At 42.8% G+C, this 27,594-nt stretch overlaps 1 protein-coding gene across 1 annotated transcript in view; it reads left to right on the forward strand.

Moving 5' to 3' along the window:
- Positions 1-27,594, forward strand: part of RUFY1 (RUN and FYVE domain containing 1) — a 61,242-nt gene that overhangs the window by 8,278 nt on the left and 25,370 nt on the right. The window contains exons 2-8 of the mRNA XM_086706114.1: positions 3,509-3,682; positions 4,980-5,097; positions 7,878-7,979; positions 9,837-9,960; positions 19,441-19,502; positions 22,781-22,846; positions 25,738-25,807. Coding sequence (XP_086562240.1) covers positions 3,509-3,682; positions 4,980-5,097; positions 7,878-7,979; positions 9,837-9,960; positions 19,441-19,502; positions 22,781-22,846; positions 25,738-25,807 — 716 coding nt within the window. The remainder of the gene's footprint in view (positions 1-3,508; positions 3,683-4,979; positions 5,098-7,877; positions 7,980-9,836; positions 9,961-19,440; positions 19,503-22,780; positions 22,847-25,737; positions 25,808-27,594) is intronic.

The following is a 27,594-nucleotide window of genomic DNA, read 5'->3' on the forward strand; positions in this document are numbered from 1 at the left end:
TGAAAAGCATTTGAAACTGTGGTAGGTTTTCTATAAAGTGTAAGAAACTACTGAAGTACTTGAATTTGTCCATACAGATTTAAAACACTAGCAGTAATAAAATGCTATAAACTGTATATCTAACATTAATTTGGATTGAGCAACCATCACTTTTATTAACATTTCTCACATATTTATTTTAATGGATCTATTGAAAGTAGCACTTGGTACAGTACAAAATACATTTGCTTATCTTTTAAACCATTAAACTATTTGTTGCCCTTTTTTGGCTGATGTGCTTATTATTAAATATGGTCACTGGAAGCCAAGAGAATATGGGTCAAAAGACTAGTTCCTTGGGTATTTCCAGACGTTTTTGGTTAAGGCTTGTTTTGTTCTCTTGGATCTCCCCAGATCTTTGGTTTTTACTTTAATTTATTAAATGTATTTTCTGTACTGAGATCTCTTTTTAATTTTTTTATTTAGTAATCTATATCTTAAGCATTTCACAGTGCCTGTGTAAAAATAATAAAACTCTAATGGGATGATATAGAATAAAGGAGACTGATCAGTTACCAAAAAAAGGTTCCCCAAAAAAAGTTTTTACCAAGGGGTGCCTGAGTGGCTTAGTCAGTTAAGCATCCCACTTCAGCTTAGGTCATGATCTCATGGTTTGTGAGTCTGAGCCCCACATCAGGCTCAAACTGTCAGTGCAGACCCTGCTTCCTAGACCTCGGTCTCCTTCTCTCTCTGCCCATTCCCATCTCACTCTCTCTCAAAAATAAGTAAACTTTTTTTTTTTTTTTTTTTAAAGGCTTGTGGTGCCTGGGTCGGTTAAGCAGCTGACTCTTGTGTTCGGCTCAGGTCATAATCTCATGGTTTAGTGAGTTTGAGCCTGACAGTCGCTCGGCGCCAACAGTGTAGAGCCTGCTTGGGATTCTCAGTCTTCCCTCTGTCTCTGACCCTCCCCCACTTGTGCAGTCTCTGTCTCTCTCAAAATAAATAAATTTTAAAAAATAAAAACACATTTTTAAGGCTTTACTAAGACTTATCAAGTGAAAATTATACTTGTAATTCTTTCATTTAGTTACATGTTTAGACCACAACACTCAAAACAGTTGGGGACACCTAGGTGTTGCTTATTTCATTACAGCTTTGCTAATACAACATTTTTTGACAAAAAGACATAGTTTATGTGTACTTCAAATCCAGTTTCATTGAAAACATGGAGCTACAGTTTTGGCCTATTTAATTTATGGCACATGTCCATCAAGTTAATGGTATATCCTAGGGAGGAGTATTGAGACTGGATGAGAATAATTACATGTATTTGTAGGGGAAAATTTATCACTTTCTAAATTTGGGATACCCATTAGAGAGCTAGAGACCTTCCCTCTCCCCCAAGACTAGGTTTCCTTAACTAAGTACAATAAAGCAATGAGAGATTGGAAGCTCTTCATGTTTTGGATGATTTGATGAATTATCAAAGAAGGCTTCACCTCCATTTGGTGTGTGGGACTTTGTGGACCCCAGGTCAATGCATAAAAAGGAAGATGTGGGATAGGGAGGGAATCTGTATCCAGGGCACAGAGGTTCAAGAGCACTGGCCTCCGGGGTTTCAAAACACACCAGGTTCGGCCACTCACCACTGACAAAATCCAAAGGCAGAGAGACAATGGGTGGTGAAGCAGAAAGGAATTTATTTCCATGATGCCAACACTGGGAAGACAGTGGACTAGCCTTTCAAAAGCGATTTACAAAGTGCTGAAAATACAGATTTGTGTAAGGAAAATGTGGGACAAAGGCCGGTGAGTACAGACAGGTGGACAGTAAAGGTCAAGTCTATCCTGGTCTTCGAGTCAGTCACGTGGGGTCTTGCTGGCTCAGGGCAGTCCTTATTGCCTGAGGGGGTGGTTTCTGAACGCAGCCTTCTGCCAGAGGTAACATAAGCTGGAAAGAACTTCAATTAGAAAGTACTAAGATCAGAACGGAGGTATTTGAAGCCCTCTTTCAAATCAGGTTGTCCTGTGGAACTGTCACACTTGAGCTGGAAACGGATTTCCTTCAAGCTCCTGGGCTTGCGTAGCCCTGCGCAGGAATCCTGGATATGTATTGTGATTAGAAGACCAGTGTGGTTTACAGAACTGGGTGTGGTACCTTCTTCAGCAGTAAATCTTTACAAATTGCTTCTATGTTTATTGCTCCACTCAGGGTTCTTCCCTCCTCTTAATGAGGTTTTACAATTTTTATTTCCTTTGCCAATCATCCAGTTCATTAAAGTTTTCGAATTTATAAATATAATACATAGGATTCTCTGAAAGTAATTCACGGTCATAATTCATTATGTAGTTCTTTTCAATTTAAGCTATACATGATGTGCTCTTTTAGCTATCTTTATGTTCATATTAATGACCGTGAAATAAAACAGCTATAAAAGATTAATATCACTATTAATTTATACAGATCAATAAGACAGTTCAGCGAGAAACGTAAAAGATTTAGCAGGCAAGTCACAGAATACTAGGAGAGGATAAACATGAAAAGCTACTTAACCTCATTGGTAATCAACAGCTGCAAACTAAAACAATACGACTCCCTCGCCCATCCAGTTGTCAAATATTTAAGACTAAATGTTGGCGTGGGTGAGGAGGGACGCGCGCGGCTCTGTTTTTTCTGCCAGGACTCGGTTAATAGCATGGAGTCTACATCTTTAATTTCCAGGATGACAGGTTTCTGGGTATTAGGGGGACATCTGGTAAACATTTGTCATGGATATCTGATACAGCCGACAAACCTTTTTTAACTCTCAAAACAAAGCGACGTTAATGGAGCTGAAATGGAAACGTAGCAGTTCTTTTGATTCTAACGGTTTTACCCACAAATGTAAAACTCGTAATTGTCCAGTAGCTGTGGGCAACAGTTGACGGGCAACAACGAGAATTTGAGTCTGGAACTGAGGGGCAGAGGCCTCCCCGAAGACACTTGGGCTGACACCATGGGACAAAAGAGCCGGTTCAGTTGGCCTTCTGAACAGGCTGAAGACGAGGGGAACTCGGGCAGAGGATGCAAAATGGCGCCCGTGAGCTTCGTGGGCGTGGCCTCTAGCTGGGCTCGTCCAATTGGAGTGTTCAGGGGCGGAACGCTTTCCCCCAGCTCGCCTTCTATCTTGGGTCGGGGCTTCCTGGAGTTTGCCCCCTTCCATTGGTCAAAAATGGAATACTGGGTGTGGGAAAGGCCAATCTCGGCAAGTCTTCGTAGGACGGTCGCCTTAGCAACGCGCGGAGCCGCCTGGGAAAGGTCTCGGGAAACTGACCCGCGGCTTAGGTGGCCCGGGTGCATCTATGACCTCCAGGGATCAGAGGCCGTTTGACTGCGAAACCCAGTTATCCGTCCTGCCGCACGTCCGTGCTCAGAACAGATTGCCTGGCCCCGCCTGGACGATCTTCCATCCATTGCCCTGCATCTAAAGTCCTCACCCGGGAACACACTCAGCCCACTAACGAAGCTGTCCCTGTTTGTGCCCCAACAGCTTCCAAGTGCCAGATGATGGAGGAGCGTGCCAACTTGATGCACATGATGAAACTCAGCGTCAAAGTCTTGCTCCAGTCTGCCCTGAGCCTGGGCCGCAGCCTGGATGCGGACCATGCCCCCTTGCAGCAATTCTTTGTAGTGATGGAGCACTGCCTCAAACACGGGCTGAAAGGTGAGCCTGAGGGGGGGCGTTCGGGGGCGTGGAAATTCGGGCTGGCTGTTTGCTCAGCAGGCATTCATCAGTGCCAAACATTGTTCTTGGTGCTTGGGATAACAGCAGTGTACAAAACCGACAAGCGTCCCTGCCCTCAATAAGTGACAGTTAGAGCAGCACTGTCTGGTAGGTCAGCTACATGTGCAATTTTTACTGTTCTGCTAGTCACGTTTAAAAAAAAAAAAAAGTGAAAATAAACAGGTGAAATTAATTTTAAGAACATACTTTTTTGTCCGCAGTATATCCAAAATATGATTTTTACACACAATATTTAAAAGCCTTATTAATGAGATTTTTACATTATTCTTTTTTATACTAAGGCTTAAAAACCCACTGTGTTTTACATCGCGATTGCACTGGCTACACTTCAAGTGCTCAGTAGCACATGTGGCCACTGACTACGTCTGACAGCACAGTTCTAGAGGACCAGACAGTAAAGGCAGAAACAAACTTAATTACAAAATGCTACAAATTCAAGGAAGCAACATGGGTTTCTACTAGAGTGAGAGGGGAAGGCCTTGCTGGGGAACTATGAGCTGAGACCCAAAAGAGAGTTAGCCGTGCAGAGATTTGGGGCAAGAGCATTCCTGAGGGAGAAAAAAACAGGTGCAGAAGTCCTGAGTGAGACCAAGCTTGGTTTGAGGAAGATACCAGAGGGCTCAGAGGGAGAGTGCGGGGAGATGAGGTCAGGGAAATAGATTGGGGGGTGGGGGAAGGCTGGATGGTGTAGACCTTTATAGGTCATATGAGGAGTCGGATTTTATTCCAACTGTATCTGGAGGATTTTAAGCAAGGGAAAACATGACATGACTTACATTTTTAAAACAACTTCCACGTGTTTGAACAGATTGTAAGGGTGGGGAGTCGACCGTATTGGGAGCAAGAAGACCCATTAGAAGATTATTGGCAGCAGGTCAGATGAGGGATGGTGGGGATAATTTGAGCATTGATTTTGACATCAGGTAGGAGGGAGAAAGGGGAAGGCTTTCTACAAGCAATACAGATATGAGATACTTGTTTTATTTCATGGGCAGTAAATACTTGGAGTAAGAACCTAGTCGGGATATCAGAGAAACCCTGTCACCAGAGGAAGGGAGAGCTCGTTTGTTACCTGGCATCTGAGTCCCTGAGACTAAATCAGGATTAAGTGGTAGAGTCGTGCATTGTCTGTTTGGCTTTTGGGAGAGAGACAGTGGACACCTGAAGACATTTTGCAACCTGTTCTTATAAATAACACTTTTGTTTTCCCTTTTAGTCAAGAAGAGTTTTATTGGCCAAAATAAATCTTTCTTTGGTCCTTTGGAGCTGGTGGAGAAACTTTGTCCAGAAGCATCAGATATAGCCACCAGTGTCAGAAATCTGCCAGAATTAAAGTGAGTGAGAAGCAGTTACACTGACTTAATGTTAAAAACAAAAACAAAAACAAAAAAACCTTGTATTTACCCACTTCTCAACTACTTGCTGATAACACTTTTTCTAATTCAGAACAAATTGTAGCATGAGCCACACTCTACTTAAACTTTAGTTCCAGCCCTGATGCTCATAATTGTCAATATCTTCAGCAAGATTTGCCCCTCCCTGAGCCTCAGTTCCCTTATCTTTCAAATGGGGTTTGAAAGATTCCTGCTTGTCACACAAGGTCACGTAGTTTGAAGAGATGTGGTGGGGCACCTGGCTGGCTTAGTAGAGCATGCAACTCTTGAGTTCAAGCGCCATGTTGGGTGTAGCGATTACTTTAAAAAAGAAAAGGTGTTGTCACCTGAGGAGCGGTTACAGAAGTAAAAGGAGTCATCATTACACTCCTGGGAATCTGTGCTTCAGATACATCTGGGCACCTTTCTGAATAGTGTAGTTCGGGCCAGATTTTCAATTCTGGGACATGAGACATTTGTGAAAAGGTGAGACTGACAAATCATTTGCCATGTCTGGGTTTGCCTCAGGATTCCCCATGCATAGGCTCAAAATAAAAAACTGGACAGAATACAAACAAGGCATCATCATGAAATTTGGAACTAGAAAGGGACCTAGAGATCCCTGGGCCGATACAAAAGAGCACCCTGCAGTCTCCCAGAGGGGGACACGACTGTCCAGCCTCTGATGCTTCTCCCAAGGACCTAGCCTGTTCCATTTTGAGATAATGATAATAACCAGCATTCACTAAGGGCCTGCCATGTGCCAGGAGTTGTGCTAAGGACATTTCAGGATCTCATTTAATCCCTCTCAACAAGCCTCTGGGAAAGCTGTTGGAATCCCCACTGATAAGTACAGAAACTAAGACTGAGTAGCTAAGTAACCTGCCCAAGGTCCGTTGGCAAGTGAGTAGTAGAGCCAGGAAGAGAACACAGGTCTGCAGGACTCTGGAACCTTCTAAAGCCCATTGACCTCCATTGCTACAGAACCCTATGCATTCTTATCAAGATGAAATTTAAGCCTCTGTCCCTGTCCCTAGTTCAGTCCTCTGGGCTTGTACCACAGAAGGTGAAAGCCTTTTGTACATGACAACCTTCAAATCTGTATTTGGTGATCTGTCATGCACTTCCCTCGTCTTCTGCTTTGCTTCATACTTATGTGGTCCTGTTTGCCCACCCCTTCCGACCAGCTTACTCCCTCAGGAGTGAAGCAGCTAGACCAAGTCCCAGCGTGTTCAGGTCGGAGTAGAACAGTCCCTCCTACGCTCAGACCTCTGTTTCCAGTTATGCATGGGAGGCACTTTTGAAGCCTTATGCTAACAAAGAGCTCACTGTCAGCTAAACCCACTACTCTGTTCCCCTATTAACTCTGGCTGCTAAACAGGCTTAGGTACCAAAATCCTACCCTGTCTGCCAAAGAGGAAATATACAATAGTTCCCTTTCCTTGATGCCTCCGGGAGTAGCCTCACAGGGGGCTGCATGGGAAAGGACTTTTTTTTTTTTTAACTATTTCATTAAATAGTAATGAAAGTTCTCAAATTTTGGTATTATTTTGGAAGTTATGACTAGTGGGGTTTTTTTGGGGGGAAGGGGTTGTTTAAGGTTGTTTGAAACTTGTAGGATGAATTTTTGCATCCTGAGAGGAATCTGTCCAAAATTCAGTTCCCCTGTCTAAAATGAAAATACCAGGGTGGGGCACCTGGGTGGCCCAGTCTGTTAAGCGTCTGATTCTTGATTTCAGCTCGGGTCATGATCTCACAGTTTGTGGGTTTGAGCCCCGCATTGGGCTTTGCACTCACAGTGGGGAGCCTGCTTGGGATTCTCTCTCCTCCTCTCTGCCCCTCCCCTGCCCTCTCTCTCTCTCAAAAAAAAATTTTTTTTTAAGAAAAAATATCAGAGCTCCTAGGTGGCTCAGTTGGTTAAGCATCTGAGTGTTGATTTTGGCCTCAGGTCATGATCTCACAATTGTGAGACTGAGCCCCGCATCAGGCTCCACACTGGGTATAGAGCCTGCTTAGGATTGTCTCTTCACTCTGCTCCTCCCCCCCCAAGTAAATAAACAAACAAACAAATAAATAAATGAAAATATCTTTTGCAGTATGATTTGTCACCCAGAATTTTTTCTTTTTTTTTTTTTTAAGTTTTATTCATTTTGAGATAGAGAAAGCAAGTGAGGCGGGGGAGAGAGAGAGAGAGAGAGAGGGAAAATCCCAAGTGGGCTCAATACTGCCAGCGCAGAGCCTGATGCAGGGCTCAAACCCACACATCATGACATCATGACCTATGTCTGACGTACAAACCTAATCTGGTATTTCCTGGCCCCCTGTGAAATTTTATGAATATATGCAAAGGTTTACCTAATTGTATTTGTTCCAGAAATCAGATTTTTGAGGATTAAGAGTGTTTCTTTTCTCACTCTTTTGTCAAAATAGGCAGTTCTTCCTGCCCATGGGTCCTGTCCCCATGCTTTAATAAAATCATCTTTTTGCATCAAAAAAAAAAAAAACCAACCAGACAAAAAGTACATGTCCATGATACAAAATTCAAACTGTACCCAAAGAGCTGTTTTCTGGGCTTTCACAGACCGTATGTTCCACCCAACCCCCAAAGCCACTATTCTTACAGTGTTCTCTGTGTTCATGTTGATGTGCATGTACATGTGTGAATATGTGTATCTCTTTAAAGTGGGGTTTGAGGGGTTTTTGGTGTTAACACCTTAACAGTTTGATTCTCTGAATTCTAGGACAGCTGTGGGAAGAGGCAGAGCATGGCTTTATCTTGCACTCATGCAAAAGAAACTGGCAGATTATCTGAAAGTGCTTATAGACAATAAACATCTCTTAAGGTATTTTTTTACCCCTATCTTTGCTTGTCTTTCACTCTGTAAATAATTAGAACATAGTTCTGTAGATTGTTTTGAATTGAAACGAGTATACAACATACACAGCTTTTATTTGAATTATTATTCATCATAAATTTCCTGTGGCTTAGTTTTAAAAGAGTATTTCAGTTTGTAAGCACGGGTATCTGAAAGTCCTTTTGAATGAAGAGTCATACTTACTTTTCATTTTGAAAAGTCATTTCAAAACTCATTCTTCAAAATCCCTGTGATTAGGTAACTGACAGCCTACTCAGTTAAGCTTCAACAAAATGTTATTTATTTGACTTGTTGATAACAGGGAAAAAATGACTTTAAAACCACATGCAGTGAACAACTTTAAAGTATAAAATCCTGCTTTTTTCAAGATATTACCTATCTTAGGATTCCATATCCAGTTTGTAAAATTTTATATCTCTTAGCATCAGTAATGACTAACTGGCTGTCTCTGAAATTTATGACTGGTTCATTTTTTTTTTAATGTGTATTTATTTTGAGATAAAGAGAGAGAGCAGGGGAGGGGCAGAGAGAGAGAGGGAGAGAGTCCCAAGAAGGCTCCGCACTGTCAGCACAGAGCCCAACATGGGGCTTGATCTCACAAACCATGAGATCATGACCTGAGCTGAAATTCAAGAGTCGGATGCTTAACCGACTGAGTCACCAGGTGCCCAAGACTGGTTCATTTTTGATATTTATAAATATATAAATATAAATTTATAAAATATGTACATATAAACGTATGTAAACAAAAATATCTTCATAAAAGGAATTTTCTCTAGAACATGAGCATTTATAAGGGAAGAATCTCTCTAGAGTTAATCTTTTTGTCTAATTGAGTTGAAAGTAGCTTTTATAGTATGGCCTGCCACTCAAAATTTGCCACATTTTAAGTCATGGCTTATTATTGATTATATCTTTAACATGATAAATGCAATTTCAAATACTTCACATACTTTGCACTGTGAGTAAAGTCACACTGAGTAGCTTCGAGGTACAGATTGTGTTCTAATGAACTAATTCTTTTTTTTAATTGACTTATAGTTGACACACGTTACATAGTTTCAGGTGTGCAACATCGTGATTCCACAAGTCTACACCATGATGCTGTACTCACCACAAGTGTAGTTACCCTCTGTCGCCGTGCAGAGTTACCACAGCACCATTGACTGTATTCCCTATGCTGGACCTTTCATCCCTATGACCTAACGAACTAATTCTTAAGATGATAAGTTCTCATGCACTCACACACACACACAGCTAGTAAACTAGCACATCACTGGTGACCAGGAGCAGTAGTAGACAGGGAATGGGGCCCCACTATGAATGGCTGAGGTGACTCGGGAGGTAAGAAAGTAAAAGCATCCAGTGTTGCTCCGTGGGACACAGGGAAGAGGGAAGGGTTTTATTCTTGGATGTGGGGAGCTGTGGAAACCTGCTTCCGGCTAACATGAGTGTAGAAATAGTTCCTCACAGTGCAGAAAAAGGAGCCAGCAGAGAAAGGAAGGGCAGAGTGATGGTCAGGAACAGAGGAGCCAAGAGGAGGTGAGAAGGACCAGGGTCCAGGGTCCAGATGGAGGAGTCAGCCTTAGACTAGAGGTGGGAGGAGCCCATTCTCAACCACAGGAAGAGAAGAGAGGCCAGAGAAGAAATAGCAGCACTTGAAGCAGGTGGGGGCAGGAGGAAATGGACACCAGGGAGTTTCTGGCTTCTGGTGAAGCCAGCAGCCCAGCTGTCAGCTGGGAGATAAAAAGGGATGCATGTCAGGGAGATGGGGTGGTGAACATCCCTTCCTAAGAAGCCCCCTGCTGTGTCAATCTCTTTCAGTGAGTTCTATGAGCCTGAGGCATTGATGATGGAAGAGGAAGGGATGGTGATTGTGGGTCTGCTGGTGGGACTCAATGTTCTCGATGCCAATCTCTGCTTAAAAGGAGAAGACTTGGATTCTCAGGTAAAATAGGAATCTTGGCTCTAAGTGGAATGCCTTCTTTGGGCCAGGGATTTTCCATAAGATCTGAGGACATGGGCTGAGCCGAAGAAAGGGGCAAATGGTAGAGGGTGTCTACTGGAAGGCTGGGGCAAAGGGGGAAGCCCCCTGGGGAAGGGGAAGTCTGGGCCAAGGCACAGAGGCACATGAAATGAAGGTAGAGGCTGGGCTCAGTTTCCAGGCCATTGGTGTCCTGCGAAAGGGTTTGTCTTTTGTGTCTGGAACCTTGGGAAGCCATCAGAGGGCTGCCTGGGTAGCGCAGTGAAGCATTTTGACTCTTGATTTCGGCTCAAGTCACGATCTCCACAGTTCGTGGGTTCGAGTCCCATGTCAGGCTCTGCACTGACAGTGTGGAGCCTACTTGGGATTCTCTGTCTCTGTCTCTCTTTCTCAAAATAAATAAATAAACTAAAAAAAAAAAAAAAAAAAAGGAAGCCATTGGAGGTTTTTAAGCAGTGTACTGAAATGATTGGGCCCAGCTGAGAGAAAGAGCAATCTAGCAGCCATCCAGGTCATAAGTTTAGAAGGGGCCAACAGTGGAGACAGCAAAAACAGTGAGCAAAGTCCCAAAGGTTGGATGGGGACTAGGAAGGTAGAGTCAGGAGAGATTTGGGAAGTGAGATGATACAATGGGGTGCAAATGAAAGCAGGCAGCACAGATCAGAATGCCCTGATGGGTGAGACAGCCCTCTTGGGAGGCTTTCTTCCTTATGGGAGCAGGTGACCAGGGTTGAGCCCTACGCTCCTGGTGGCAGTGACAATAGATGTGTGACGGGGAGAGACACCCCGACCCATCCCAACCTCCACCCCTGTTCAGAGCATCTGTAGCTGTGGTTGGGCCAATGCCCAGCCTTCTTCCTGCCACAAGTTTGGATCTGAAGAATCTAAAGCTTCCTCTAATCCCTCCATACCCAGGTCAGCTTGTTTTTGTTTTGTTTTTTTTCTTATAACCTCTCCCCCCTTTCTTCCCCAATAGTTTGTTTTTGCATGTCGAAAATTTTTCAAAAAATACAGACAAGTATTTGAAAAGAAACAAAACTTCACACATAATCCCATATTCAGAGAGTAATACAGTGTTACATTTTGATATCTATCCTTCCAGCACAAGAATAGGGGGTGTATGTTTATATCTTTTTTTTTTTTTTTTTTTTTAATTTTTTTTTTTTTCAACGTTTATTTATTTTTGGGACAGAGAGAGACAGAGCATGAACGGGGGAGGGGCAGAGAGAGAGGGAGACACAGAATCGGAAACAGGCTCCAGGCTCTGAGCCATCAGCCCAGAGCCCGACGCGGGGCTCGAACTCACGGACCGCGAGATCGTGACCTGGCTGAAGTCGGACGCTTAACCGACTGCGCCACCCAGGCGCCCCTATATCTTTTATTAAAGGTATTTGGACTTTTGTTCAACCAAAATATGATTATTCCAGACACACCATTTTGTAGTTTTGTTTATTTCACACTATGTCCCACATAGCTCTCAATGTCAGTAGAGATATAAACCATTTATTTATTTACTTTTAGCTTATTTTATTCATTTTGACAGTGCACACATGCACAGGAGGGTGGGCAGGAAGGGGGCAGAGAGAGAGGGAAAGACAGAATCCCAAGCAGGCTCTGCATTGACAGTGCAAATCCCCACAGGAGGCTCAAACTCACAAACAGTGAGATCATGACCTGAGCCAAAATCAAGAGTCCGACGCTTAACCCTGAGCCACCCGGGTGCCCTGAGATATAAATCTTTTTTTTTTTCTTAAGTTTATTTATTTTGAGAGAGAGAGAGAGAGAGTATGGTGGGGTAGGGGTAGAGAGGGAGGGAGAGACAATTCCAAGCAGGCTCCGCACTGACACAGAGCAGAGCCCAACACCAGGCTGGAACCCATGAACCATGAGATTGTGACCTGAGCCGAAATCAAGAGTCGGACACTTAATTGACTGAGTCACCCAGGCGCCCGAGATATAAACTATTTAAATGGCTGCACAGTACAAGCACACCTCAGAGATACTATGAATTCAGTTCCAGACCTCTGCGATAAAGCGAGTATCTCAATAAAGCGAGTCATGGAGGGTTTTTTGGTTTTGGTTTTGTTTTTTGGTTTCTCAGTACATATACAAGTTATAACCTATCAGGTGTGTGATGTGATAACATCATACCTAAAAAAAATGTGTAAATAAATAATAAAAATAAGTTAAATAAAAATTAATGTTCGTACTGTAAAATATTTCATTGCTGAGTGCCTAGTCAGTTACGTATCCGACTTTGGCTCAACTCACAATCTCACGGCTCATGGTTCAAGCCCCATGTCAGGCTCTGTGCTGGCAGCTGAGAGCCTGGAGCCTACTTCGGATTCTGTGTCTCCCTCTCTCTCTACTTCTTCCCTGCTCATGCTCTGTCTCTCTCTCTCTCTCAAAAGTAAATAAATATTTTTTTAAAAATTTAAATATTTCATTGCTGAAAAATGCTAACCATCATCTGAGCTTTCAACAAGTCATAGTCACTGATCACAGATCATCATAACAAAGTAGGAAAAGTTTGAAATACATGATTACCAAAATGTGAACCACAGACACAAGGTGAGCAAATGCTGTTGGGAAAATGATGCTGATAGACTTGCCCAACACATGGTTACCACATACCTTCAATTTGTAAAAAAGGAATGTCCACCAAGTACAACAAAGCAAAATAAAGCAAAGTACAATTAAGCAAAGTACAAATAAAGCATAAAATGAGGTATGCCTGTATTCCATTTTATGAATGTGCCATAATTCATTTAACCAGTACCTTATTAACTTAGGTTGATTCCATATTACAACAACAGTATTGTAAACATCCTCATACCTCTTTGTACTATTGTCCATTGATTTCCTTAGGATAAATTTTGGGACTACTGTGTCACAGTAAACATTCTACATGAGTATTGTGATGTCATGGTGGGCTTTCTTGGTCTTTTTTCAATCTGATAGACAAAAACAGCGCATCTCAAATTTGCATTTTTTTATAAACATGTTTTTTTTTTTATTTAAAAAAATTTTTGTAATGTTTATTTATTTTTGAGAGGGAGAGAGAGACAGAGCATGAGCCAGGGGATGGGTAGAGAGAGAGGGAGACACAGAATCCAGAGCAGGCTCCAGGCTCTGAGCTGTCAACACAGAGTCCGACACAGGGCTCAAAACTTGTGAACCGTGAAATCATGACCTGAGCCACCCAGGCGCCCCAACATGTTTTTATTTTTAAAAGTAGGCTCAGGGGCACTGGGGTGGCTCAGTCAGTTAAGCAGCTGACTCTTGATTTCAGCTCATGTTATGTTCTCACAGTTTTGTGAGTTCAACCCCCCACGTCAGGCTCTGCACTGACAGCAAGGAGCCTGCTTGAGATTCTCCCATTCTCTCTCTGTCCCTACCCCACTTGCAGTCTCTCTGTCTCTCAATAAATAAATAGACTTAAAAATATATTAAATATACATAAAAACAAATACATGTAATAAATAAATAAATAAATAAATAAATAAATAAATAAATAAATGTATGTAAGCTTCATGGCCAACATGGGGCTTGAACTCACGACCCTGAGATCAAGAGTCACATGTTCTACCAACTGAGCCAGCCATGCACCCCATCGAATTTATATTTTTGAGGACTCAGGAGGTCAAGTATTTTTTGCGTGCTTTATATGACATTGGTGGTTCAGCTTTTGTGACTCCCCATCCCTATTCCTTTTCCCATTTTTGTGTGTCTTCCATTTTTTCCCACTCCTTTATTATAGATTAATGATATTAATTGTCAGAATTTTTGTTATAAATTTTTTGCTGGTTTCTTACAGCTGGTTTTCTCTGCAAGGAAAAAAATAATTTTTTTTGGCATTCAAATTTATTTGATTTTTTTTTTAAGATTTTATTTTTAAGTAATCTCTACACCCAACATGGGGCCCAAATTCATGACCCTGAGACCAAGAGTTGCATGCTTTAACAACTTGAACCAGCCAGGCACCCCTGCTGGTGCCATCAAATTTAATGGACTTTTTCTTTATACTTTCTAAGGTATTGTCCCCATCTAAAAATTAATGTAATTTTTTAAAAACTGGTTTGGTTTTTTTTTACATTTAAATAACGTGTGTCATTTGTTTTGACATAGTGTGAAGTGGGAGTCTAGGTTTCTTTTACAAATAGTAAACCAGTTTTCTCAATGTCATGTAGTAAATATATTTTTCTGCTAATTTGGAATTTCACCTTTATCATGAGTGAAATATCCAAAATCTACCGAAGTTTATTTCTGGACTCAGAGGTCTAGTCTCTGAATCTCTCTATTCCTATGCCAGTAACACAGTCTTTAATTTACCAGAGCCATATAGTATGTTTTACATTCTAGTCGCTCACCTCCTGCCTACTTTGTTTATTTCCTTTTCAGATATAGTTCAGGCTGTCCATTCTGCCATGTGAACTTGAACATCACTTTGTTAGATTCCAAAATAAAAACTCAATTGTGACTCTTATCAAATAATAGATATGATAAAGCATTCTGTTCTGGTCTTTTTCTATTTTTATTTTATTTATTTTTTACTTTTTTAACGTTTATTCATTTTTGAGAGACAGAGTGTGAGCAGGGGAGGGGCAGAAAGAGAGGGAGACACAGAATCCAAAGCAGGCTCCAGGGTCTGAGCTGTCAACACAGAACCCGACGCAGGGCACGAACCCACGAGCTGCAAGATCATGACCTGAGCTGAAGTTGGATGCCCAACCCACTGAGCCACCCAGGCACCTCTTTTTTTATTTTTAGTTCTGTACTGTTATGGTTACCATTATTTAAGAGACAATCTGAGGGAAACTTTAAAGAGTCCTCTGAAATGACAGTAGTAGCCTGCTTCATTCATTTTTAGTTTTATTTATTTTTTTTTTTAATTTTTTTTTTCAACGTTTATTTATTTTTGGGACAGAGAGAGACAGAGCATGAACGGGGGAGGGGCAGAGAGAGAGGGAGACACAGAATCGGAAACAGGCTCCAGGCTCTGAGCCATCAGCCCAGAGCCTGACGCGGGGCTCGAACTCACGGACCGCGAGATCGTGACCTGGCTGAAGTCGGACGCTTAACCGACTGCGCCACCCAGGCGCCCCCATTTTTAGTTTTAAATAACATTGGAGCTCCTGGATGGCTCAGTCACTGAAACCTCTGACTCTTGATTTCAGCTCAGGTCATGATCTCAAGGTCATGAGATTGAGCCCAGAGTCGGGCTCCTCGCCAAGTGGAGCCTGCTTAGGATTCTCTCTCTCCCTCTGCCCCTCCCCTGACTGTGCACTCTTGCTCTGTCTCAAAATATTTTTTAAAAATCTTAAATAGCATTTCCATATGTAGGTCTGTGCTCACAGTGGAATTTTATTAAAAAAAAAATTTTTTTTAATGTTTATTTTTGAGACAATGCGAGAGACAGAGTGCAAGCAGCGGAGGGGCAGACAGAGGGAGACACAGAGTCTGAAGCAGACTCCAGGCTCTGAGCTGTCAGCCCAGAGCCTGACACAGGGCTCCAACTCACGAGCCATGAGATCATGACCTGAGCTGAAGTCAGACACTCAACCCACTGAGCCACTCAGGCACCCCTGGAATTTTATTTTATTTTATTTTATTATTTTTTTTTTCTTATTTTTTTTTCAACGTTTATTTATTTTTGGGACAGAGAGAAACAGAGCATGAACGGGGGAGGGGCAGAGAGAGAGGGAGACACAGAATCGGAAACAGGCTCCAGGCTCTGAGCCATCAGCCCAGAGCCCGACGCGGGGCTCGAACTCACGGAGCGCGAGATCGTGACCTGGCTGAAGTCGGACGCTTAACCGACTGCGCCACCCAGGCGCCCCTGGAATTTTATTTTAAATTCCAGTATTGTTAACGTACAGTGTTACATTAGTTTCAGGTGTATGATATATGATCCCACACTTCCATGCATTTCCCTGGTTTGTTCTTTAGCACAGTGCCTCTCATAGGTCACCATGAATGTTTGCTACTGATGTCTGAGGGATCCTTTTTCTCATGTTCAGAAAGTACTGTGCCAATCTAATTTATTTTGCATTTTTATTATAAATGAGCATGCAGTGCCATCACGTACCTTTTTTTGGTGTCTTTTAAAATGTCTTAGCTTTTAACCCATAAATATAACTGAATTCATTCATAGGTTTCCTTTTGTGATATTATCCCTGCATTCCTCAAGTAAACAGGGTTTACAGGAGTGGTCATCATGTATTACTCTTCTGGTGTCCTCCTAGATTCAACATGTCTGTGGTTTATTTGGAAATTTTGTGTTTCCCTGTATTTGTGACACTGTTCTCAGTTTTCCTTTACTGTACTGTCTTTGCCACTTTGTGGTGTCGGAATATAACCTCATAAAATAAGCTGGATAATGTTCTTTTCTGTATTCCTGCAACTATTTATTAGACCAGGAATGATTTTTTCCTCTGAAGGTTTGTAAGAACTTACTGGGATGATCTCTTCAGCTTTGTGGGTTTTTTGGTCCTTAGTTGTTTGACCACTTTTTCATTTAGGTTTTGGTCAATGTATTGGTTTCCTGTGTCTTAGGACATTTTTTTATTTTTATTTTTATTCATTTCTTTTTTTTTGAGAGAGAGAGAGAGAGAGAGAGAGAGAGAGAGAGAGAGAGAGAGAATACTAAGCAGGCTCCACGCTGAGTGAGAGCAAGACACGAGGCTTGATCTCACAATCATGAGACCATGACCTGAGCCAAAATCAAGAATCACCCAGGTGCCCCTTAGGACAATTTTTTAGTAATTTATATTTTTCCAAAAGTCATATATTTCACTCAGGTCTATTGGTTATAAGAGAGTATTCTCTTAAGCTTCTTAAAATCTCACTTTTCTCATTGGCAGTGTTGTGCACTTGCTAAATCTTGATGATATTTGGTGGAGATTTGTCTGTTATATTGAACTCGAAGAACCAGCTTTTACATTTGATCTTTTGCTCTTGATTATTTCTGCTTTGGGAGGAGGGCTTTATTTGCTTTCTGATCCATTAATGTCTACTTTGAGTATTAATCCTCTCTCCTTTCTATTGTTGAGGGTTTTTTGCAGTTGAAAATGTACTTTTTTTTTAAATTTTTAACATTTATTCATTTTTGAGAGACAGAGAGAGACAGAGCATGAGCGGGGAAGGGGCAGAGAGGGGGAGACACAGAATCTCTGGTGCCCCAAAGTGTACTTTTTAAATTAAATTTTATTATTATTTTTTTTAAGATTTTATTTTTGAGTAATCTCTACACCCAATGTAGGCCCGAACTCACAGCCCCAAGACCAAGAGTCACATGCTCTACTGACTGAGCTAGCCAGGCCCCCCCTCGATTTATTATTATTTAATTTTATTACAAAAGAAATACATGCTTGCTGAAAAAAAGTTCATACAGAAGCATATCAAGTGAAGAATGAAATTCAAACTCCCCCCCTCCCCTCCCTTGATCCCTTTCGTCCCCATAGATAGTGGTAAATATTGAGGGGGAAAATCTCTCTAGAAACAGTTCTACTTTTCCTATGCATTTTTGTATATGTGGGTTTGTTTCATATTAAATCCTTTCTTGCTCCCATTTCTGGATGACAAATCAACAGCCAGGTAACCAATAGCAATCACTGTATCTCAGCGGTTGGCTGGACAGAGAGAGGCAGGCGCTTCTGGATTAAGAGCTCTGTGCGGTCAGGTTGGTGGCTGGGGCAGCAATCACTGAAGGCCTCTTCTCTCGCTTATCTGTCTTCGGGCTGAGAAGGTTCAGGGAGCTGGGACAGGAACCGCAGAGGCTTCTCAGGCACCCCTGTCCTCATGTGGTCTCTCCATTTGGTGTCCAGCATGGTAGCTTCAGGGTAGCCAGACTTCTTTCGGGGAAGCTCAGAACTTCAATGTTATATGCCCCTCTAGGAAGAGCTAGGAAGAAGCTTATGTTGCCTCCATTAATGTAGCTGCAGAAGTCACGGAATCATTTCTGCTGCTTCTTACTCAAGACAGACACTGAGGCTGCCCAGGTTCAAGGGTCAGGAATGTAGGTTGGTGGGAGGTGTGACAGAGAAGTTGCAGAAACTCTCACACATGGCTGTGGCTTTAACAAAGTGGTATTACTGTAAAGGGTTAATGCTATATATATCACTCTGGGACTTCTCATTTTCTCCTGGAGCTTTCTTCATGTCATTATGTCATACATCCACCCACTGCATTCTTTGTGATGGGTGCATGGGGCTCCATGACATGGCTATTACATAACTGATCAATATTTCTCTACTGATGGACCCCATTTTCCCAGTTTTCATCTCCCTCTCTCTGTGCCCTCCCCCACTTGCACTGTCTCTCTCTCAAAAATAAAGTTAAAAAAACATTTAAAAAAAACAAAAAAGAAGAAGAAGAAGTGGCTTCACTTACTCATGCTGTAGCAGACAGTGGCAGACCAGGCTCTCATTCTCTCTCAAGGGCTTTATTTCTGGACAAAGCCCTTGACATTCAGATGTGAGGGGCTCTGGTTCTCCCTCGTTCACAACAGCAGAGAATTTCCCCTGGAAAATGAGATGGGACCATTTCACCACAATTTAGGGAAGGAGGGGGTCAGAATGTCAGTTAAGGTTACTTACCACCTTAGTCTAGCCACTCAGGCCTCTTTTTTCTTTTTTTTTCTTTATGTTTATTCTTTTTTTTTTTTTTTTTTTTTTTTTTTTGAAAGAGAGCATGAGCAGGGGGTACCTGGGTGGCTCAGTCAGCTGAGTGTCCGACTTCGGCTCAGGTCATGATCTCACAGTTTGTGAGTTCAAGCCCCACGTCGGGATCTGTGCTGACAGCCTGGAGCCTGCTTCAGATTCTGTGTCTCCCTCTCTCTCTGCCACTTCCCCGCGCTCGCTCTCTCTCTCTCTCTCTCTCAAAAATAAGTAAACATTAAAAAAAATTTAAAAAAAAAAAGAGAGAGAGCATGAGCAGAGGAGGGACAGAGAGAGGGGGCTGGAAGGGACAAAGGATCCAAAGCAGACTCTGCTCTGACAGCACAGAGCCTGATGGGGGGCTCGAACTCATGAACTGTGAGATCATGACCTGAGCTGAAGTTGGATGCTCAACCAACTGAGCCACCCAGGCGCCCTCCACCCCTTTTTTTTTAATTGCTCTATACCCAAAGAACTTCACTGATCTTTGTCAACAACCTGCTTAGTGAATAAATATACAAAACTAGTCTTGACGAGAGGGTAAAACTTCAGAATCTTCCCTTAAATCCTGATTTGTGATAAGTTTTTCTTCTAGAAGTTGGCGGGGTTCTCTCTCTCTTGGTTTGTTTGTTCAGTTGATTACTATTTTTGTAGAGGTGGTCAGCCCGACTAAATGTGTGTAGGAAAGAGACGGGAAGGTAAATGCCCTGAATTTTAAAGATGTATGGTTTACAGAAAACAGAAAAAGTTTCTCCTATTTAATACTTGTACATTTTGTGTCGATCAGGTTGGAGTGATCGATTTTTCCCTCTACCTTAAGGATGTACAGGGTCTTGATGGCGGCAAAGAGTAAGTAACTGCATGCCTGCTGCTGTTCTTCACAATTTTAATGAAATTCTGGGAAAGAATGCTACGTTTGTTTTGCTTTGTTCGACCTTTTCATTTTCAGCAGGTATTTTTTAGTCACAGAGGTAATACATGAATGTGCTCATTGTGCAAGGAGCTAAGCTCTGCAGGGTAGAAAGGAATGTCCCCATTCACATTGCCCCCTCATCTCCAGCTCAATCCCGTGCCTGCTCCTCCCTCAGAGGAAGCTGCTCATGTCTCCTTCCACACCTTTTTTAAATGCCTTGCAGGTGTATATTTATTGGTTGTATAATTTGCCTTATGGTTTGTTTGAATATAAGTGGGATGGTACCATTATAGGTACTCCCATATATATATATATATATATATATATATATATATATATATATATATATATACACACATATATATATATGTAAAAGTTGCCCTTGGACTCATTCCTTGATCCTAGTGTGTCTTGGATGTCCCTCCATGCCATGCTTATTATGCTCTCCTTCCTTATTATGCTCTCCTTCCTGCTTATTATTAACAAGAGCATCCTTTTAAAGGAGTCATTCGGGGTGGGGTAGAAAACAAAGTGAACAATGTATATAACATGCTACCATTTGAGTTATGCTGAAGAATATGCATCCACATTTATATGTTGTATTTCCACACGCTTGGACCATTTCTAGAGTGGTGCGTAGACACCTACTAACAGTGGCTGTTCTGGGTGGGTGAGGGGAAGAGGCCAGGAGGCAGGCATGGAAGGGAGTCTCACTATAAACCCTTGGGTTGTGCTTGAATAGTTTACCGTATCTGTTATCTGTCTCTCAAATGTGTTCTTTATAAGGACTCTCACAGGCCCCAAGCCCTAGCAGCACACCTTATCCGGCAGTGGGAACCCCACAAATACCTCAGGCTTCTTGAGTATAAGGATTCATCCACTTGAAACTTAAACAGAAATATTCTTTTTTTTTTCTTTTAAGGTTTATTTATCTACTTTGAGAGAGAGAGAGAGAGTGTGTGCATGAGCACAAGTGGGGACGGGCAGAGAGAGAGGGAGACAGAGAATCCCAAGCAGGGTGTGTTGTCAGCGCAGAACCTGAAGCAGGGCTTGATCTCAGGAACTGTGTGAGATCATGACCTGAGCCGAAATCAAAAGTCAGACACTTAACCAACTGAGCCACCCAGGAGCCCCCAAAAATTATACTCATAATGTAAAGAAATAGAAATAAACTGATATCTACCAATAGGAGATAATTGAATGAATTACAGAACATTCAAAATATTCCATTCTATGAGATATTATGGAACAAATTTGACCTACTGGTTATAGTAGACTTAGAGGGATTTCCACAAGGTGTTATCAAATGAGAAAAGTATGATACTGAGAAGGGTATATACGGTTGATCCCCTGAACAACATGGGCTTGACCTGCACAAGCCCACTTTTACGCAGATATTTTTCGGTTAAGTACGGTACAGTACTGTAAATGTATTTTCTCTTCCTTATGATTTTCTTAATAACATTTTATTTTATTTCATTGTAAGGCTATAGTATATAATACACATAACATACAAAATACATGTTAATGGACTATGTAATTGGTAAGGCTTCCCTCAACAGTACACTATGAGTAGTTAAGTTTTGGGGGAGTCAAAAGTTGCATGCACATTTTCAGCGGTGCAGGGGGTTGGCGTCCCCCACCCATGTATTGTTCACGGGTCAACTGTATGTCATTTTTGTAAACAACCCCAAGAAATCCCTAATGTATTTTCTATGTTTTAATTACATACTGTATCTATGTATATAATACAGACAGATACTATGGTCATATGCATATAGGCTCAACAGACTATTAACGTGGGTTACCTGAAAAGCTATGTGAAGGGCAGAATAGGTAAAAGAAAAAAAATGTGCTGAAAAACAAATCCAGCACCTGTGGCAAGAACCTGTGTAGAATGATCCCCTGTATGTACATATGTGTGTGTGTGTGTGTGTGTGTGTGTGTGTGTGTGTGTGTATATATATATATATATATATATATATATATATATATAAGGAGATTGGGGGTCAGGGGTGGAGGGGGATGCCTAACTTTAAAATGTTAAAGAAGAGCGCCTGGGTGGCTCAGTCGGTTAAGCATCTCACTTCGGCTCAGGTCATAATCTCACAGTTCATGAGTTTGAGCCCCACATTGAGCTCTGTGCTGACAGCTCAGAGCCTGGAGTCTGCTTTGGGTCCTGTGTCTCCCTCTCTCTGCCCCTCCCCCATTCATGCTCTGTCTCTCTGTCTCAAAAATGAATAAAAACATTAAAACAATTTTTAAGGGGCGCCTGGGTGGCTCAGTCAGTTGAGCGTCCGACTTCAGCTCAGGTCATGATCTCACAGCTCGTGAGTTTGAGCCCTTCGTCGGGCTCTGTGCTGATAACTCAGAGCCTGGAGCCTGCTTCAGATTCTGTGTCTCCCTCTCTCTCTGCCCCTAACCCACTCACATTCTGTCTCTGTCTCTCTCAAAAATAAATAAACATTTTTTATTTAAAAAAAAAAATTTTTTTTTTTGGGGGGGCGCCTGGGTGGCGCAGTCGGTTAAGCATCCGACTTCAGCCAGGTCACGATCTCGCGGTCCGTGAGTTCGAGCCCCGCGTCGGGCTCTGGGCTGATGGCTCGGAGCCTGGAGCCTGTTTCCGATTCTGTGTCTCCCTCTCTCTCTGCCCCTCCCCCATTCATGCTCTGTCTCTCTCTGTCCCAAAAATAAATAAAAAACGTTGAAAAAAAAAAATTTTTTTTTTTTAAATTTTTTTTTTTAATTAACATCTTTTTTTTACTCAGGCTAGTCAGCTTTATGTTTTGAAAAGCCTCTGGTCTCCTTTTTTGAGCCATTTCTCTTTCCCTTGAGTATCATAAGCTTGATCTGCCACCTTGAGGGAGGGCCATTTGTATCTGGCTGTCAGTATTTCCACCTCATATTCCAGATGGCTTTCTCTCCTCTTCCCAAATGCCTGGCCTGACAAGGCAGGAGGGTGTCTACAGGAAGCCTGCCCACATTCCTGCATCTCCAAAGGACCTGGCTGCCATCCCCACCACACCCTTGGCCAGCTTTGCTCTGTTCACTCCGGGACCAGGACCAGGCAGACATTATTACTAAGCTCTGACTGTGCCTTAGTTTCACGATGACATTGGTACTTCTTCGAGGTGCCTGGAAGGTTGGGAGATGGTTACAAGGTATTAACCATGTATTAAAGGACTTTCTGTCTTTTTTATGCTGTTTTCAAAAGGCACGAAAGAATTACTGATGTCCTTGATCAAAAAAATTACGTGGAAGAACTTAATCGGCACTTAAGGTAGGACTCACTCCCTTTTCCAGTGTCACAGTTAATTCTCGGTACCCAATAATTGTTCCGTGGAACATTTTTCAGTTGCCATAACTGACCTTTTTTCCAAACCAAGTGAAAAAGGGGTATCATAGCGTGCTTGTGTGTACAGACCAGAGGAGTATGATTTCTCAATAAGGAGCTTTGGGAGTTCTTTGGTTCTTTGTTTTATGCAGTTAGACATTGTAGAAAGCAAACAAATTAAGCCTTGAGTCTTCACCCCTCACCCCTCAGCCACCTGGTTGGAAGTGACTGCCATGGGAAGCACTGTTCCTACAGGGAATCCGCACACATCCCTCTGGTGTGTCGGGACAGGAGAAAAGGGCTAAACCCCGACAGCAATTCAGTAGCAACAGCAGGCATCTTTTCTGTGATTTTTTTCATTTTAATTGGAAAGCTCCCGCTGTGTTCCATGAAACACTAGCCGATGGTGGTATTGGTGGAGAATGGGCAGAGATTCACAGTCTAATGTGTTTGGGAGACAGGTTATTCTCTGTATCTCTGAATCCCCTCCGAGTGGGCAGTGCACATAAGCAGTGCTCCAAGGGACAGCCCCGCTGGCCCCAAAAGCCAACGAGACAGCTAAAGGAGCTGGCACATTTCACAGAACGTGCCTGGGGACAGTGCTCCAAGTTCTCCTGAGGCGTGATGTTGGCTGTTGCTTTGAGAGATCCTTGATAGATCCCTCATTTATTGACCGGTTTTGTAAGGAAGAGATGTCAGATTTCATCAGACATTCATTATCATTCAGGCAATCATGACTTTTATCCCTTAATCTGTTGATGGGAGGTTTTTTATTAATAGATTTCTTCATACAGAACCATTTCCAGGTCACAGGAATAAACTCTACTTAATCATAGTTTTAGTAACTGCATCATTTTTGATATGTGAACTGACCTAATTGTTCTGTAGTTTTTTCCCCCCTCTGGCACGGTGTCAGGATTATGCATCTTCACAGAATGAATCAGGAGGAGCTTCTGGTTCGTGAGCATTATCTGCTCCTTGAAAAAGTGAAGCATGGGGCGCCTGGCTGGCTCAGTCAGTAGATGCGACTCTTGATGTCAGGGTCGTGAGTTCGAGCACCACACTGGGTGTAGAGATTAGTTTTTTAAAACAATTTTAAAAAAGAAATCAGAAAATGTGAAGCTCAAAGCCTTTACTGAGGCAAGACTTTGTCAGCTTTTCAGTTTTTTCCTGAGTTGTTTATCTGTGTTTTTTTCTCCTGAGGATGTGTCTTTTTTGGTCATTTATATTTTATTTTAAAAATTTTTTTTAATGTTTATTTATTTTTGAGAGAGACATAGAGCACAAGCAGGGGAGGGGCAGAGAGAGAGGAAGACACAGAATCCAAAACAGGCTCCAGGCTCCGAGCTGTCAGCACAGAGCCCAGCGCGGGGCTCAAGCCCACGAGTTGGGAGATCATGACCTGAGCCGAAGTCGGACGCTTAACCGACTGAGCCACCCAGGCGCCCCTGGTAATTTATATTTTCGAAGAAAAGCATAAATTTTAGGGACGTTTTCTATGTTACAGTTGGAATAGAACTGAAAATTACATACTTGAAAGACTTGTAATTCCCTCTATATCTTTTGTGTTCTTTTTTTTTTCATTTTGTCGTGTTTTAATTTTTGTCGTATCTAATGCCTGAACTTTGATTCATTAACCTTGCCAGGTTTATTTCTTTGCCCCGCCCCCCCACTGGCAAAAGGCACCAGGTTAGTGGCAAAAGGTACAGGTTCTCGAGCCAGACTGACTAGGTTCAGATCCTGGCACCCCTCCAAACGGGGATGAAACCTGAGTGAGTTTTTCAGTGTAAAGTTATGGTTTCCTCGTCTGTGAAATAGGTAACGGTAAGATTTACTCACAGAATTATGGAGAGGGTCACATGAGCTGATGCACTTAAAGTGCTTAGAAGGGGCACCTGGGTGGCTCAGTCGGTTAAGTGTCCAACTTCGGCTCAGGTCATGATCTCATGGTTCATGGTTCAAGCCCCAGATCCAGCTCTGTGCTGCTAGCGTGGAGCCTGGAGCCTGCTTTGAATTCTGTCTCCCTTTCTCTGCCCCTCCCCTGCTCTCAAAGATAAATAAACATTAGAAAAAAATTAGGGGCCCCTGGGTGGCTCAGTTGGTTAAGTGTTTGCCTTCGGCTTGGGTTATGATCTCACAGTTCATGAGTTCGAGACCCACATCGGGCTCTGGGCTCTCTGCTGTCAGCGCAGAGCCCGCTTTGGATCCTCTGTGCCCCTCTCTGTCTCTGCCCCTCCCCTGCGTGCTCTCTCTCAATCTCAAAAATTAAATAAATAAATAAACAAACAAACAAACAAATAAATAATTTGAAATAAATAAAGTGCTTAGAAGAGACCTTCAGAAAGGAAGGTACTGTATCATTATTGTGGCCGTTATTATTATTTATCAGATTTACATTCGTTTTACATATTTTTCAGTGGGAACATAGTACATATTACTTAAAGAATATTTGAAAAAGTGAGGCAAAGTATAAAAAAGATCCCCCTTTGATCCTACAACCCCAAAGTACTATTATCTTGTTGTGGATATTATTTAGATACATGACTTCCAGTACATTTTGGTTCCCATCTACCATGTTAGGGAGAAAAAATGATTTTCTTTCCAGTTGGCTAAAGAAATGTATAGCATATTTTGGGGGAAAGACATTGAAACCTTTTCAATAAACATATACACACGCACACATACGTATGTCTTCAGAATTCTCATCTCTGAATTAATCGGAGACCCCTCAACTCTCCATTTCATACAGGAAACCTAGGAATCTATTCTCATTGTTCAGAGGTTGGGGAAACAGCCTTCCTAAAGTTCACCATTACTTAATATGTTATTTTCTCTAGCTGCACAGTTGGGGATCTTCAAAACAAGATAGATGGCTTGGAAAAGACGAATTCAAAACTTCAAGAAGAGGTTTGTAACTTACTGAAATTCTTAGGACAAAATGGCCCAAGGTTAAGAGAAACAGTGTGGTTGGTACATCTGACTGGAGCTGCTCACTGGTCAGAATGGGAATCGCTAAGTTTGGACTGAGCTGCATGTGAGACCGGTGTTCTCGGAATTTCGCATCCTTAGAATGTCTGTGGCCCTGTCCGGGGCTTCCCATGAGCCAGTGCAGCTGATCATGAGCCAGTTCTAAGTGACTTAGGTTTTATCACCTCGCAGTGAACCCTGGGCCTCCTTCGGAAAGCCCAGCTCCTGTGGTGAATGTGCTTCTCTCTTCCTCTTTCCCCACCTTCCTCTGACATAGTATGCCTCCCTGCTGCCCAGAAGGTGCAGACTCTGTTATGAGGTAAAAGTACCCTTGCCCACCCCTTCTGTGTTTCGGCCTCTCAGGAGCCTGGAACCAGTCTCCCCACAGTGTGGTCTTTCTCTGCTTTCTCACTAGGAAGAGAGAGAATGAAAAGACAGGAAGAAGGAGGGCTGAGGCCGAGGAAGAAAGCTTGCTGCCCGCTGCCCGGCAGTCTCCTTGGTGGACACATCTTGTCTCCTGTTAGCAGGAGGGGGGTTGCTCAGCCTTTCTGAGGCTTTCCACAGGTAGCGGTCCCTGGCTGCTCGGGCCTCCCCACCAGGTCTCACTGGGGAGGAAGAGGGCTGTGAGAGGTTGCCAGGGCGTGACCCCCACCTCAGTGTGGAGGCAGGTTATGGCCAGAGGAGAGACGCAGAGCATGCCTTTGTACAGAGGGCCCGGTTTAAGGCTCCCTCTGTTTACACTGACTGCTCTCTCCCAAGGGGCCAGCGCTGGAAAGCTTTAAGGAGAGGAGCTCAGATTTGTGTGAGGAGAAGGAGATTCAAAGGCGGCGTTTGTAGATGGGCTTCTCAGGAGCAGCTTCACCACACTTAGAACTGGAGGACCCACATTGCCCTTGGGTGGGTGGGCTTTTGGGCCTTAGTTTATTAGGGAGGCAGGTCTTTGGGCCTCACTGTCCTCATCTCCAAATCAGATGATAACTCATACCTAACAGTGTTGTAAAAATGAGATTTGTGTTATATAAATGTGCCTCACACAACACTTGGCGTGTGGAGACATTAGTTGATTTTAGAACAAACAGATTGACTCTTCGTTCTCCCAGGCGAGGTGGCATACTTTGAAGGAAGGTCTAATTTTAGCTTTTGAAACTAAACAGCTAGGTTATTTTTTCTTCAAAGGCCAACAACTGTAATGGGAAACATGCTTTATAGAAAAGTCCCTCTCCTCAGGGTGTGCTCTCCCTGGCTTCAGAGAGCAGAGTGGGAATTAGCAGATGGCTAACTAGCACCTCTAGAGACTTAAGATTTCTTAGTTCGGCACAGCGGTAACGTTTAGAAACCCCAGTCGTTCGTGGGTTCTGAGTCCACATGGACTTAGATGCAGTTGAGGAAGAGGAGAGAGGCGTTCAGTGCTTTAGCCCCCGCCCCCTCAGTGAGTGATGCCAAGAGCACAGCCCAGTTCACGTCTTCTTTCTCCTTCCCCAGCCTGCCCTTCTCTCTCCAGGCTGTGTTCAGAGGCTGCATAAGGAGAGGTTGGTGGGTATGTTAATGCCTCTACCTGCCTCTGCAGAGAACCTCCTCCCAACAGGCTTGTATACACTTTGCCCCCACCTATGGTAACTCATTCGAGGACAGGAAGATGGCTTTCTAGGGCCCGGCTTCAGCAGATTTTGTTGTGATTCCTTCCCCAGAATGCTTTAAGTCTCCCTCTAGTGATAAAAATAATCCTT

Source organism: Puma concolor, chromosome A1 (assembly GCF_028749965.1).
Source record: "Puma concolor isolate L17-30 chromosome A1, mPumCon1.1.hap2, whole genome shotgun sequence".
NCBI lineage: Eukaryota > Metazoa > Chordata > Mammalia > Carnivora > Felidae > Puma > Puma concolor.